The sequence below is a fragment of the Pteropus vampyrus genome, unplaced genomic scaffold (genome assembly GCF_000151845.1).
Source record: "Pteropus vampyrus isolate Shadow unplaced genomic scaffold, Pvam_2.0 Scaffold12, whole genome shotgun sequence".
NCBI classification, from domain to species: Eukaryota; Metazoa; Chordata; class Mammalia; order Chiroptera; family Pteropodidae; genus Pteropus; species Pteropus vampyrus.
The window spans coordinates 8,640,195-8,654,111 of record NW_011888793.1 but is presented as its reverse complement, the minus strand read 5'-3'; the positions used below and the strand labels follow the sequence as shown (position 1 = coordinate 8,654,111).

At 29.3% G+C, this 13,917-nt stretch overlaps 1 protein-coding gene across 1 annotated transcript in view; it reads left to right on the top strand.

The window, feature by feature from the left end:
- The window catches only part of SI (sucrase-isomaltase), an 84,397-nt gene that overhangs the window by 50,773 nt on the left and 19,707 nt on the right, over nt 1–13,917 (top strand). Inside the window, exons 30-35 of the mRNA XM_011380810.2 lie at nt 1,378–1,506; nt 2,238–2,348; nt 4,077–4,139; nt 9,799–9,915; nt 11,217–11,304; nt 12,201–12,339. Coding sequence (XP_011379112.1) covers nt 1,378–1,506; nt 2,238–2,348; nt 4,077–4,139; nt 9,799–9,915; nt 11,217–11,304; nt 12,201–12,339 — 647 coding nt within the window. The remainder of the gene's footprint in view (nt 1–1,377; nt 1,507–2,237; nt 2,349–4,076; nt 4,140–9,798; nt 9,916–11,216; nt 11,305–12,200; nt 12,340–13,917) is intronic.

Sequence of the window (13,917 nt, the reverse complement as noted above, 5' to 3'; positions counted from 1 at the left end):
GTAAAATGTCTTTTAGATAGATACCATTTCTTTTCTCTTTCTCCAATTCCATGACCTGGAGTTGCACTAAACAAGTCACCGTCTTCTTGTATTTTTCTCTTTAACTTCGGGTCACATGGGTAGTGAGACATATTCCCTGTGTTCTCTTTGGGTGAGAGTAAGGGTCCACAGAACTTATTTAATCAACTGATGTAACAAGTTATAGAGAAGGAATTGGAGGTGAAACGGAGTGATTTTGCATTGGAATAGAAGATAGTTGTAATATTAGAATACAGAATTAAGTCTGGCAGAATATTCTCTTCCCTCAATGTTTGGGAAAATAAATATTCTAAGTATCCAGAAACAATCAGTCCATATAATTCTATTTTTTTTTGCAGTATTAAGGAATCCAAGAGATCTTTCTAGTAACTAACACTTAAGAACTGAAATCTAGAATGCTTGGTGTATATGAGAACTCATTCTAAGAACAATGAAAAGGACCTCATGATAAGATATCAGTACACATAAAAGAATCCAATATATGGTTCTAGAATATATTATATGGTGATTTTAATTATATAGTTTGATGCTATAGAAATATGCAAGTGGATTTTTTTTTAAAAGAATTTTTTTATTTTTTATAACATATTACCCATATATGTTTATAACATCACTATATTAACCATATATTTTACAAAATCTAGAAGAAAAATTTAACTAATGTCTATTAACAGAAAATAATTAACAAATTTGTTGTTTAGGCCTAAATTAAAATTTTCACGATAACATTCGAACATTCATTAGTTTAAAAATATTTGTAAATACCTATTCGTAAGCAATATTTTGCTTATTTAAGCTTGGGCTGTTATTTCAGAAATGACTTTGGTGGATAATGAATGCAAAATCTTACAATATTTAATGGATTTACTAATAATTCTTTCTTCCCCTCTAGCAATATTAGAATTATTTGAAATGATCCTATATTTACTTTATGTTTCCAGAAATAGACCAATATCTGTCTCTGTGTACACTATGTACACATCCAAATTACCACTTAACATAATTTCATGGCCTCATAAACCATTTGATCCTATGTCTTTCTGTTTCCTTTGGGAATTTCATAGCAAACGATACTGATTTGAAAGAATTTTTACTTCTAAATCAAAATTACTAACTGTTAATAAAACAGAGCATTTATATGAACTCATTCTTAGAATATTTTGCATCTTTACATGCTACTTTTATTTCTTGATCATTGTAATACTTGATTAATTCCTTTTAGGATCAAAGGAAGAGTCATTGAAACTTTCATATTGCTAATACTTTAATAAGTATGATTGAATGTTATTCACTCACTCTTGGGATTCTTATCCTACTATCACAATGCTTGTTTTTCAGGATGTTCAATACACAGACATTGATTACATGGAAAGACAACTAGACTTTACAATTGGTGAAAGATTCCAGGATCTTCCTCAGTTTGTTGACAAAATAAGAAGTGAAGGAATGAGATACATTATTATCCTGGTCAGTATTTATATCTTATATTTTATCTGAGTCTTATTATCTTATTAACTTGATTTTATTAAGATTACTCTCCCAGAATGAGGGGTACAGGAAGGTGTTTCCAAATAGAAAGTATATAACTTTGGATTCTTCTCCCAAACTTAAAACTTTCCTCTTTTAACACTGCACTTTATTTATGTAGGCTGCCACCAGGATACCTTTATACTTGATATATCCTTAGAGATTTAAGACTAAAGCTGAGAGTCAAAAACAAGCTGTTTTTGTTTGTTTGTTTGTTTGTTTTTGTGATCACCCAAGCTGTAAATTGGCCTCAATTTATAGGTGCTATCACAAAGTGATGATGGATTTTCTATTCCTATACAATTTTCAAATTATTCCTTAGGACTACTTCATATGCTTATCATGTTTAAAAATTTGCTTTTAAGTTAGTGATTCAATGGGAAGAAAATATCAAGATCTCACAGGAAGCAATTATAATCTTGCTTGAAATAGTAGTTAATATATTTTCAAAAGTTCTTAAAATTTTTTTCTAAGAAATTTAGAAGACAAACTAGCTAAAACACTTAAGTTTATATCATCAGTCCATTTTTCAGTCTATGAATGAACAATATAATGATGAAAGCACAATTAATGATAATGTAGTAATGGAAAAATATAACATTTTATAACAACTAATCAAGAGGCTATACTTTTATTCCATAGTTACCTGGTTTGTATTTCTTTATTTTTAGGATCCAGCAATTTCAGGAAATGAAACAAGGCCTTACCCACCATTTCAAAGAGGACAGGAGAAAGATGTTTTTATCAAATGGCCTGGCACCAATGAAATTTTTTGGTCAAAGGTACTGGTTGATCTTAAAATAAAATACATATAAATGCTATTTCACTAAAAGGTTCCTTTGAATTAAAAAAAAAAAAAACAAAAAACTGTTGAAACCATTCAGGGAGAGAGATACATTATACAGAATGTAATGATTTAATAGCTAACAAGCAAATAATATATACTCTTTGAGTTCAATCTAGATTATTAGAAACAGAAAGAATTTATACAAGTTGTATGTCCAAATACGGTTTGTTTTATCTTTAAATTGTCTTTTATTTTATTTCTCGTTTTATTATAAAACTACCATTAATAAGATGGTGATTCATTATTCTGTATTGCAAGTCATTTAAATATATGTACTTCTCTTAAAAACATATCATTAATAAAATAAACAATGTTTTTAAGAGCTATACTTATATTCCTCCCTTGAAAAAGGAATATAATTGACAGTATTGCATATAAGCAATAATATTCAGACCTATATTAATATATAACATATATTAATATAGAAAAATTCATGGTTTGGCTTGCATATAAAAGAGTAAATAAAAATATTCACTAGTCATAACTAAAATGAAAAAAATAATAATAACATCCTATAATGGAAGACTTAATTAAATGTAATGTGGGATCCTTTTTGGATCTTGGAACTAAAAAGAAGACATTAATGATAAAAGTGGTAAAATTCAAACATAGCCTGTAGATTAGTTGATAGTATTGTATTCATGTTAAGTTTTTTGTTCTAATAATTGTACAGTAGCTATACATATGTTAACATTAGAGGAAGCAGGGTGAAAGATATAGAAAAAAACCTAGATATAATTTTGCAGCTTTTCTATAAGTCTGAAAATAATTTCAAAATAAAAAAAGATTAAAATAAAATAGGAAAACTCCTGTGATAACCTTACTGAAAAAATCATATTTTAAGAAATGTACCAAGTATAGGATATGACATATTGGCCATAGAAAAGGATTTTTTTCCTTCCTACCTTTTTGTTATTCTATATTTCTATACATTTTCTCAGATTTCTACTCTCTATTTCATTTCTTCACTCTTCCCAATCAGGAATGAATCCTTTGTAGGTCATTAGTCCTTTGGGGATTATTTACATTTTTATATGGGACTTTTAAATTTCTAATACATAGATTCAAATCCCCAGATCTCTAACATGATTGAATTTAGGTTCTGTTATGTGTGTTTATGGTGGGGATGGAGAAAAACTTTGGTGGGCAGGGAGGCAGGAGCAGGGATGGAGAAGGTGTGGGGGTAAGAAGATGATTTGGTACTAACTGAAAATCACAAAGATATTTGCCTCAACATGGCCTCATCCAACTCAGATCTCCGGCACCTTTCAAATAAAAATATGTTTACCATTTTTAGATTTTAATAATTATGGAAACAGTTTTAATATACTACATTAATTTAAATTTAATATATGGTTTTCATATTATTTCCTGACAGACCTTTGGTTACATGTATTGTTTTCAAAATCATTACTAACTACAAAGATTGGCTTTTTAAAATTTTATTTGTCAGATTAAAAAGAAAATTAATATGGAAAATGGGAATAGTTTATAACTGACCCATATACCAAAACAAAAACTGAAAAAAATAACAAGAAATTACGGTTCTATGATCTTGAGTCTATCGTATATCTCTAAAACTCTATTATAATTTATTTTCAACACAGTCATACCATACTGAATTTTTTATTAAACCATTTTTCAATTTCTTTTTATTTTGCAGGTTTGGCCAGATTTACCTAATATAACAATAGATGAGAGTCTGACTGAAGATGAAGCTGTTAATGTAAGTTTTACATTTATTAACTCTATAACTATAAGACATTCAGCTCTTGGATTTAATGATCACTTTGACCAGTCATTCAATTTGGATACTTTCCTTAAAAAAGTAGATGGATCATTTTCTAATTCTTTATCAGACCATATTTAAATCAAAATTTCTTTTCTAAATAAAAACGTGTCAGTCACACTATTAAGTAATTTTACATTTTATCTCGTTTAAGTAATAATTTTATTGTGGTAAGAACACTTAACATGACATTTACCCTTGTAAATTTTTAAGTTTACATACATCATTCTTGATCCTACTGACATTGTTGTACAGCAGATCATTAGAATTTATTCATCTTGTATAACTGAGACTTTATGCCTACTGAACTGCTGTTCAATTGCTCCCAGTCCCCAGTCTCTGACAATCACTAGCCCATTTTCTGATTCTGTGAATTTAACTATTTTAGATACCTTGTATAAATGGAATCATGCAATATTAAACGGGCTTATTTTACTCAGCAAAATATCCTCAAGGTTCATCCATGTTGCCACATATTTCAAAATTCCTTCTTTTGTAAGACTAAACAGTATTCCATTGTATGTATATACCATAGGGTTTTTGTTGTTGTTTTTTGTTTATTTTTTTATTATTATTATTTTTTAATCAATTCATTCATTGATGGACATTTAGGTTATTTCAACACTGTAAGTCTGTGAACAGAACAACAATAAGCTTGGGAGTTCAGATATCTCTTTGAGATCCAGATTTCATGTGCTTTTTTTTGTTTGCTTTTATTTTTGTTTTTGATACATGTCCCCAAATGGGATTGCTGTATCATATGGTAGTTCTATTTTTAATTTTTTGAGGAATTCTTATACGTTATCAACACCAGTTTTTTGTTTTTTGGGTTTTTTTGTTGTTGTTTTTTGTTTTTTGATAATAGCCATCCTAGTAGGTGTGAGGTGATTTCAATTGTGATTTTGATTTACATTACCCTGATGATATATGAAGCTGGGCATCTTTTCATATACTTGTTGGCCATTTGTATATGTTCTTTAGAGAAATGTCTATTCAAGTCTTTGCCCAATTTCAAGTAAGTTATTGTTTGTTTTTATACATACACACATATATACATACGTACATACTTACATACATATATACACACATATACATATGTGTGTAGGGCTATCTTATATATTTTGGCAATTCACCCTTTATCTGCTATATGCTTTGCATATATTTTCTCTCATTTTGTGGGTTGCTTTTTCATTTAGTCTATTATTTCCTTCACTGCGCAGAAACTTTTTAATTGGAGGTAATGATACTTGTCTATTTTTGCTTTTGTTGCTCGTGCTTTTGGTGTCATATCCATGAAATCTTTACTAAGACCAATGTCATGAAGCTTTTCCCTTGTTTTCTCTTAGAAGTTTTGCAGTTGCAAGTATTATATTTAAGACTTAAGTCTATTTTAAGCCGATAATTTCTTGTGGTATAAGATAAAGATCTAATTTCATTGTCCTACATTGTGGCTATCTAGTTTGCTCTTCAGTACTGTGTTGAAGAGACTATCTTTTCCCCATTGTATATTCTTGGCACTCTTGTTGAAGATTAGTTGACTATATATGTGTGGATTGATTTCTGTGTTCTCTATTCTGTGCCATTGGTCTGTATGTATTTTTACACTGATAATATATCATTTTAATTACTGTAGCTTTGGAATATATTTTGAATTAAGGAAATGTGATGACTCCAGCTTTTTTCTACTTTCTCAAGATTATTTTGGCTATTAGGATTCTTTGTGGTTCCAAAGGAATTGTAGCGTTGTTTTTCCTATTTCTGTAAAAGATGCCATTGGGATTTTGACAAGAGTTGCATTGAATGTATAGATGGCTTTGAGTAAGATGGACAATTTAACAACATTAATTCTTCCAATTCACAAACAAGAATATCATTCTACTTGTCTGTGTCTTTCTCAGTATCTTTTAATAGTTTTGTAGTTTTTAGTATATAAATTGTTCACCTCCTTAGTTAAGTTTATTCCTATTTTATTATTATTTTACTATTGTAAGTACAATTGTTTTCCTAATTTCTTTTTCAGATAGTTTGTTGTTAGTGTATGGAAATGCTACTGAGTTTTACATGTTGATTTTTTTATCCTGCATCTTTGCTGAATGTGTTTGTTAGTTCTAACTCTGTGTGTGTGTGTGTGTGTGTGTGTGTGTGTGTGTGTGTGTGTGTGTATGCATGCATGTGGGGAGAGGTGTGTGTGTTCTTTAGAGTTTTCTATTAATAAATTATGTTATCCACAAACAAAGACACTTCTTTCTTTCTGATTTGGATGCTTTATTATTATTTTTTTTATGCCTAATTGTTCTGGCTTGGACTATCAGTACTATGTCAAACAGAAGTGGCAAGAGTGAGCATCCTTGCCTTTATCTTATATAGGATAAATTGTTTTCCTTGAATCAGTATGATATTAAATGTAGATGTAGGCATTAAACATATGATCTCTATATTGAGGTAATTTCCTTCTCTTCTTAGTTTATTGAGAGTTTTTATTATGAAAGTAGTTTGAATTTTGTCACCTTTTCTGCAATGCTTATTGAGATGATCATGTGATTTTTTCTTCATTATGTTAACATGGTATATCACATTACTTGATTTTTTTGTGTTAAGCAATCCTTGCATCACAAGAATAAATCCCACTTGTTCATGATGTGTGATTATTTAAATGTGCTCTTGAATTGTTTTCTTAATATTTTATTGAGGATATTTGTATCTATATTCATCAGGGATATTGTTCTGTACGTTTTCTTTTTTCTTGTGGTGTCTTTGACTTTGGTATTAGGGTGATGCTGACCTCTTAAAATAAGTTTGGAAGTATTCCCTTCACATCAATTTTTGGGATAAGTTGGAGAAGGATTGGCATTAATTCTTTCTTAAATGTATGATAGAATTCACCAGTGAAGTCTTCTGGTCCTGGAATTTTCTTTGTTGGGAAATTTTTTGATTATTGGTTCAGTATTCTTGCAAGTAATTTGTATTTTCATATTTTCTATTTCCTCATGATTCAGTTTCATTAGGTTACATAATTCTAGGAATTTATCCATTTTTTTTTTTTAGGTTATCCAAATTGTTGGTGTGTAATTGTTTATAGTAGTCTCTAATGATCCTTTTTATTTCTGTGGCATCAGTTGTAATGTCTTACCTTCCATATCTGATTTTATTTTCTTGGCTTTTCTCTCTTTTTATCTTAGGTAGTATAGCTAACAGTTTGTCACTTTTACATGTGCTGTCTACACGAATTCAGTTTAAGTTTAAAGGCACATATAGACTGTAAGCGAAGGAGTGAAAAAAGATATTCCATGAAAATGGCAACCAAAAGAGAGCAGGGTTGGCTACACTTATATCAGATAAAATAGACTTTAAGTCAAAAACTCTTACAGCAGACTAATAAGGACATTATATAATAATAAAAGGGTCAATTCATCAAGAAGATATAACAATTATAAATATATATGCACCTAAGTGCAGAGCACCTAAATATATAAAGCAAACATTGACAGAAGTAAAAGGAGAAAAAGTACACAGTAATAAAGTAATAAGAAGAGCTTTATCATTTCATTTTCAATAATATATAGAATAACTAGACAGAAAATCAACAAAGAAACTGAACTTAAATGACACTATAGACCATATGAGCTTGACAAACTATATATAGAACATTCTACCAAATAGCAGTGGAATATATACATTCTTCTCAGGAGCACATGGAACATTCTCAGGATATATCTATCACAAGTTAAGTGACAAAACAAGTCTGAAGAAATTAAGAACATTGAAATCATACCAACTATGTTTTTTGACCACAGTAGAATAAAACTAAAATCAAAATCAAAATGAGAAAATACACAAATATGAGGAAATTAAACAATACATTTTTGAACAACCAATGGGTCAAAGCAAAATAAAAAAAAAATTGGAAAATATCTTGAGACAAGCAAAATGAAAATACAGCATGTCAAAACTTAGAGGATACAGCAGAAGCAATAGTAAGAGGGGAATTCTAACGATAGATACCTGCATTAAAAAAGAGTCAAATAATGTAACTCTATACTTCCAAGCACTGCAAAAAGCAAAACAAACTAAGCTCAAAGCTAGAAGAAAGATGTGATAAAGATTAGACCAGAAATAAAGAAAATAAATACTATCAAAACAATAGAAATAAAATCAACAAAACTATGAGTTGACAATCAGTCTTTTAGGTATATCAAATTATAATAATTAAATCATATGAGTTCATGTAAAAATTCAAGTTCAGTGTGAAACATTAGAGGACTATTTTTACTTAAAACTTACCAAATTATTTCTAAAGTAGAGTCAAAGGATTGCTAAACCTAATAAATGTTGTTGAAGAAAAAAGGTCAGAGTTTTATCTCAACTGGAGTTCTATCCATTAATGTTGGGTAGTATTGGCAACACTGGAGAGGTAGGCATAGCTTCTTTCCATAGATTTTGGAGAACAGTTTCAATTTACAGTGGTGTATGTACAATCACTTGGGATCCTCTTCCACAAAAGGGATAAGTTTTTTGGATCATATGTACCTGATGAAACTTCTGGATATAACCAATGATTTGTATCAAAGGAATAAAAGCAGCCAACTGGAAAAAAAAAACAAACAGGAAAATGAATGAATTATGGAAAGAGCAGAACAATGAAAGTTATAAAACAAAATATGGCATTACCTTTCTTGCTCTTTCTCATTCATTGAAAATATTCATTGAAAATATTCATTGACTAAAACACCACTGAGCCTTTTTTCCTTATAAGTAAAATATAATTTGGGAAAAATTATAAAATGAAGTCCCTTTTAAATCTAAAAATACCCATGATATACATGTTTTGTTAATTTTTATATTTCCTACTCTGCATTTTCTCTATGCACAATGCCCTCTTATATACTGTTCTTGGAGAAGACTGTTGTGGCAGTTAACTACATAGTCTTAAATGTGACAGCAAAGTGTGTAGGTGAAGCTGTTTTTTGGGCAATTGATTTACCTGCTGAAGGTCAATCCTGTTCTAATACACAGACTCTGACCCTGGATTTATGTGGGTAGGCTGGCAAATAGGGAGTTTCTTTTTTTTTGATGGGGAAAGGAGTTAATCATCTCTTCTCTGCTGGCGCAGGAATGGTTAGATGTGAGAGAGCAAAATAAACGGTTGAGTGGGTGGAAAAATATATTGGTTCTGGAAGGGCAGAAAGCCAGGTAAACAATTTTTTTTTTTTTAATCAGGAAAACAGACTAAACCAAGTCCCTTTCCTTCCCCATCATGCTCCACAAAGGTAAAGCTATAGAATATGGCTCTAAAAATAAGGAGAGAAAACTTCCCTATCACACTAAGCAGCACTGAAAACATATTTCTGTGTTTTGAACTGTTTCTTCACATTCTATATGGGACCACAAGGCTGCTCTCTTCTCTCTGCATGTATCTCTCTTTCTTTTTACTAACCCCATTGCTGCTGAGGTGTTTGGAGAGAATCGTATACATTTATGTAATTAAATTTGATATCACTTGTGCACAACTTATGAATTTGACAGCTCAAGTCTAACTTAGGCACATATAGTCTTTTATATTATCTAATACTTGTGGATCTAAATCTTATTTTTACAGGCTTCCAGAGCTCATGTAGCTTTTCCAGATTTCTTAAGGAATTCCACAGCAGAGTGGTGGGAAAGGGAAATGATAGATTTCTACAATAACCAGATGAAATTTGATGGCTTGTGGATTGTAAGTAAACTTTGAATAATTTATATTCTGTTATGAAGTATGCATTGATTATGCAAACTTCTAACTAGATTCTAATAATGTCAATAAAGTATTCTTTGAGAAAATTACCTCATTCATTTTTTTCATAAAACTTATTTTTGCAAAGAACTTCTAAAATACAGTTTTAACAATTCAATTTATGTATATAACTGCTATTTCGTGAATATTCAAGTTGAATGTTTTCAACTTGACCAAGGAACCAAAATAGACTCTTTTTCTAACCATTCATAAATGCTTATTTTATTTCCATTAAGTTTAGATATAAATCTCACACTCAATTGTCTGCCTTTGGTGTAAGAAATCATAACTTCTTATAAATTAGACAAAATTCTCTCTCAGATAATCTCATAATTTTAGATGTCACTTCAAATATTGATAATAAGATTTTTAATAATATTATCTTGAGATAGCATAAAAATGTCTACCACAAGTAAATATTTAATACAAGAGATTTTAGATAACATTTCTCTAGATTTTTGGAGGTGATATTTCTCTGTTGATTTTTTAACAATTATACATTAATTTACGTTTTTTAAATTGAAGAAACCTTTATAAAGGTGCTGTGATGTGCAAGCCTGAGGATATAAGATTGTACAAAACAGATTTATTTAATTAATGGGAAATACACTTATTTGATGTATAAAGTTATGTACTATAAGGGACTCTATTAAACCTTTCCCCAAGGATGTCTTGATCCAGAAAAGATAACCTTTTATCGGGTGGAATAATCACCTTTACGAGGTATACATTTAGGTGATGGTCCATTTATATGTGGTACTAGGATCTTAAAATGTGTGTCCAACAGAAAGACTCTTTGAAGTCTTCTGCATTTGTAAACTATATTCTGTGGTTTTAAAAATCACAAACAGTCATTTTTTTAAAAAAAAAAAGCAATTGATACAGGGTAGCTCCCAGGCATGAGTTTTGGAGGGAGGGTGAGGGAAAATATTCACTATTATAATTTAATTTTATACCTAGAAAACAGAAAAAATTCACTGTTATGTGTATATTATAACTACAGTGGAAAAGTAGGGCATTTTATGTTTGTCCAAAGAAGGAATGAACTATAAAAATGTTAAACTTTGAGCTTAATTAAATCCTTTATTATCATTGAGATTCCTTATGTTTTTGCTTTTTAAAATCGTAAGTAAATGTTCCATTATTTAAATATGCTGCTTTAATTTACTGGCTCTCTGAATTAGCTTTTTCAAGATTATATGTTCTAATTTTGTTTTCTGTTTACTTTTCTCTCTTCTTCTTAGGATATGAATGAACCATCAAGTTTCGTAAGTGGAGATGCTAATAATCAATGCAGAAATACAGAGCTAAATTATCCACCTTATATGCCAGGTACAACATTGTCATTTGCCTTTGATGTTATATTATCATTTATTTATGTATTTATTTATTAGATTTATATATTTCATGTTGCAGGGAAAAGGATTCACATTCCCAATTCTCTCTACCCAACTACATGCTGTACCACACTTTGATCCATTGCCAATATTATTTAATACTGCTTAAGATGAAAAATCAAGAAACATGTTTTATTTATATCAACACATTTCTAAATTTGTTTGAAATTGTTACTTTGATTTTCTTAAGGATCTTCCGATATTCTTTATGGTAAAAAAAAAATAGACTTTTATAAAAATTTAAAAAAAAAATTTACAAGGAAAAAAATGAAAGACTGCTAACACTCTTATGGTTGTCCCTGATCTGGAAGGGAAAGGTCTAGTCTCTCAGTGTTCATCCTCATACTTTTATATAGGCAGTAAACTTTATACACTGTTAACATAAAGTGATGGCAACTCTCTGAAAAATGCATCTTAAACAGAAAAAGTGAATCGGAAGATAGTGTTGGTATACCATTTGCCTGGCTCTTAATCCCAAGGCTTTAGGCTACCAGATTGATTTTTCAAATCTATTTAATCAGTATTTTTCATCTAAATGAATAAAATATAATTGACATTTAGGAGTATATTTATTTTTCTGGTTTTTATTAATTCATGTTAATTAGTAACATTTTTGTTACTGAATATAGTAAAATTTTTTTCATATTTTTCAGTCACAATTGTAACTACAATCAATTATAATTATAGACTGTGATGTACGAATGCTTAAAAATCAATAACATTTTTAAACAAAAATTAATGTTTTTGCCAAAAGAATATATAGTTATATTTTACACATTTTAATATGAGTCACTTTATAATATATTAATATCGTTTATTGGTTCTCCCTAGAACTCACAAAAAGAAATAGGGGATTACAGTTCAGAACTCCGTGTATGGAAACTGAGCAAATTCTTAGTGATGGATCACAAGTTTCGCATTACAATGTTCACAATCTGTATGGATGGTCACAAGGGAAACCTACTTTTGAGTAAGCAGTGCTCGTAATTATCCTTTCTGACTCTTTATTATTTTTTAGATATTAGATTTAATGTTACTTTTAGTGTCCTCTGCTGACTTTATCTATTTTTTTATTTTTAAAATTCATCTATTTTTTAATTAAAATTTTGAGAGGTGACATTGGTTATTAAAATTACATATTTCAAGTATACAATTCAATAATACTTGAACTTGTAGAGCATAGTACGGAAACTAAAGATGGTTCTTGACATATTGTGGGATGTTTAGTAAATTTAAATGAATCAATTATTATCCTACTACGGCTATCAAAATTGTATAAATAAATTTCTAATAGTTGGCATACTAAGGTATTTGGGATATTTAAGGTCCAATTTAACTCTTAAGTGGCATTATGAGGAAGGTTTCAATACAATCTTCCGAAGCATGTCCTTTAATAAAAGTCATAATAAATTTATTTCAGTGTTGATTTTGCTTCTGCGTATAAAATTTTTCACTAAAAATTTGAACCACATTTGTACAGATTAATGTTTTAAATGTTGAGTTAACTAACCCAATTTGCATATTGTCATAGACTCATTTTCCATCTTTCAAATTGGCACCCATTTGATACTTAACTAGTTCTTACTACAGTGCTCTTTACTTAACATGAAACAAACAAGCAAACCAAGGAAAGAAGAGAATGACAAACTCAGAAACAAGAGCTAAATAATCAGCTTGAGAAACTGCAAACAGTTTTAGAGAAAAAAAGCTTGGTGGCAAATATAAAAGTTTCATATCTAAATTCCATATAAAAAGTTTTCAGTCTTCAGTTGATCTACTGTTATTATTTAAAATTCAATTTTATACTGAAATGAAACTTATACTTCACATTTAGGAAGAAATACAATTTAAAAACTACCTCATAATGTGTGTTCAAATTTCAGACAGTTATTTAAGGATTATATAAACTATTTACTCTATATTTTCATCTTCAACAATACATTGAATGACTTTAGAGACTACTAATATTTTTTATTAGAGAGTATATAGGAAAATCAAGATCTTGGAAGTTCTAGATGTGTTAAATATATAGTTTTTAAGTAAATGCCCAAGATTTTTGTCATAATAATTTAGAATGATATAAAAAAGTCAATAGATACAAATTTTTTTCTCAGATATTCTTATAGACTGAGTTAGTTAGCAACTTGGAAAATTATATTGCTTTACTATGTAATTATCTACCTGGAAAAATAAATGTTCTTTTTTGAGATTAGAGAATTGTGTCCTGTGGGAAGTGACCTCTTCTTGCAATGTTTATATTAATCTAAAAATGAGACTGGTGCAGATAAAAACAATATTATGCATCTCATCCTTTTACTGGTTTGAAAGTTTTCTTGGTTACAGCTGTAACTCTCTAATATTAAGCTGTTAGTCACCTGAACAAATACCGAATATGTGTATCATAGACATTACTTCTGGTTGATATAGCTAAGTTGAACATTGATATAGCTGGTATCAATGTTTTAAAATTTTTGAGATTTGAATTCCTAAAACTATTTTTATGAGTTAACCTTTTACATTATCTTCTCAAATTTCAAATTTAATTTTT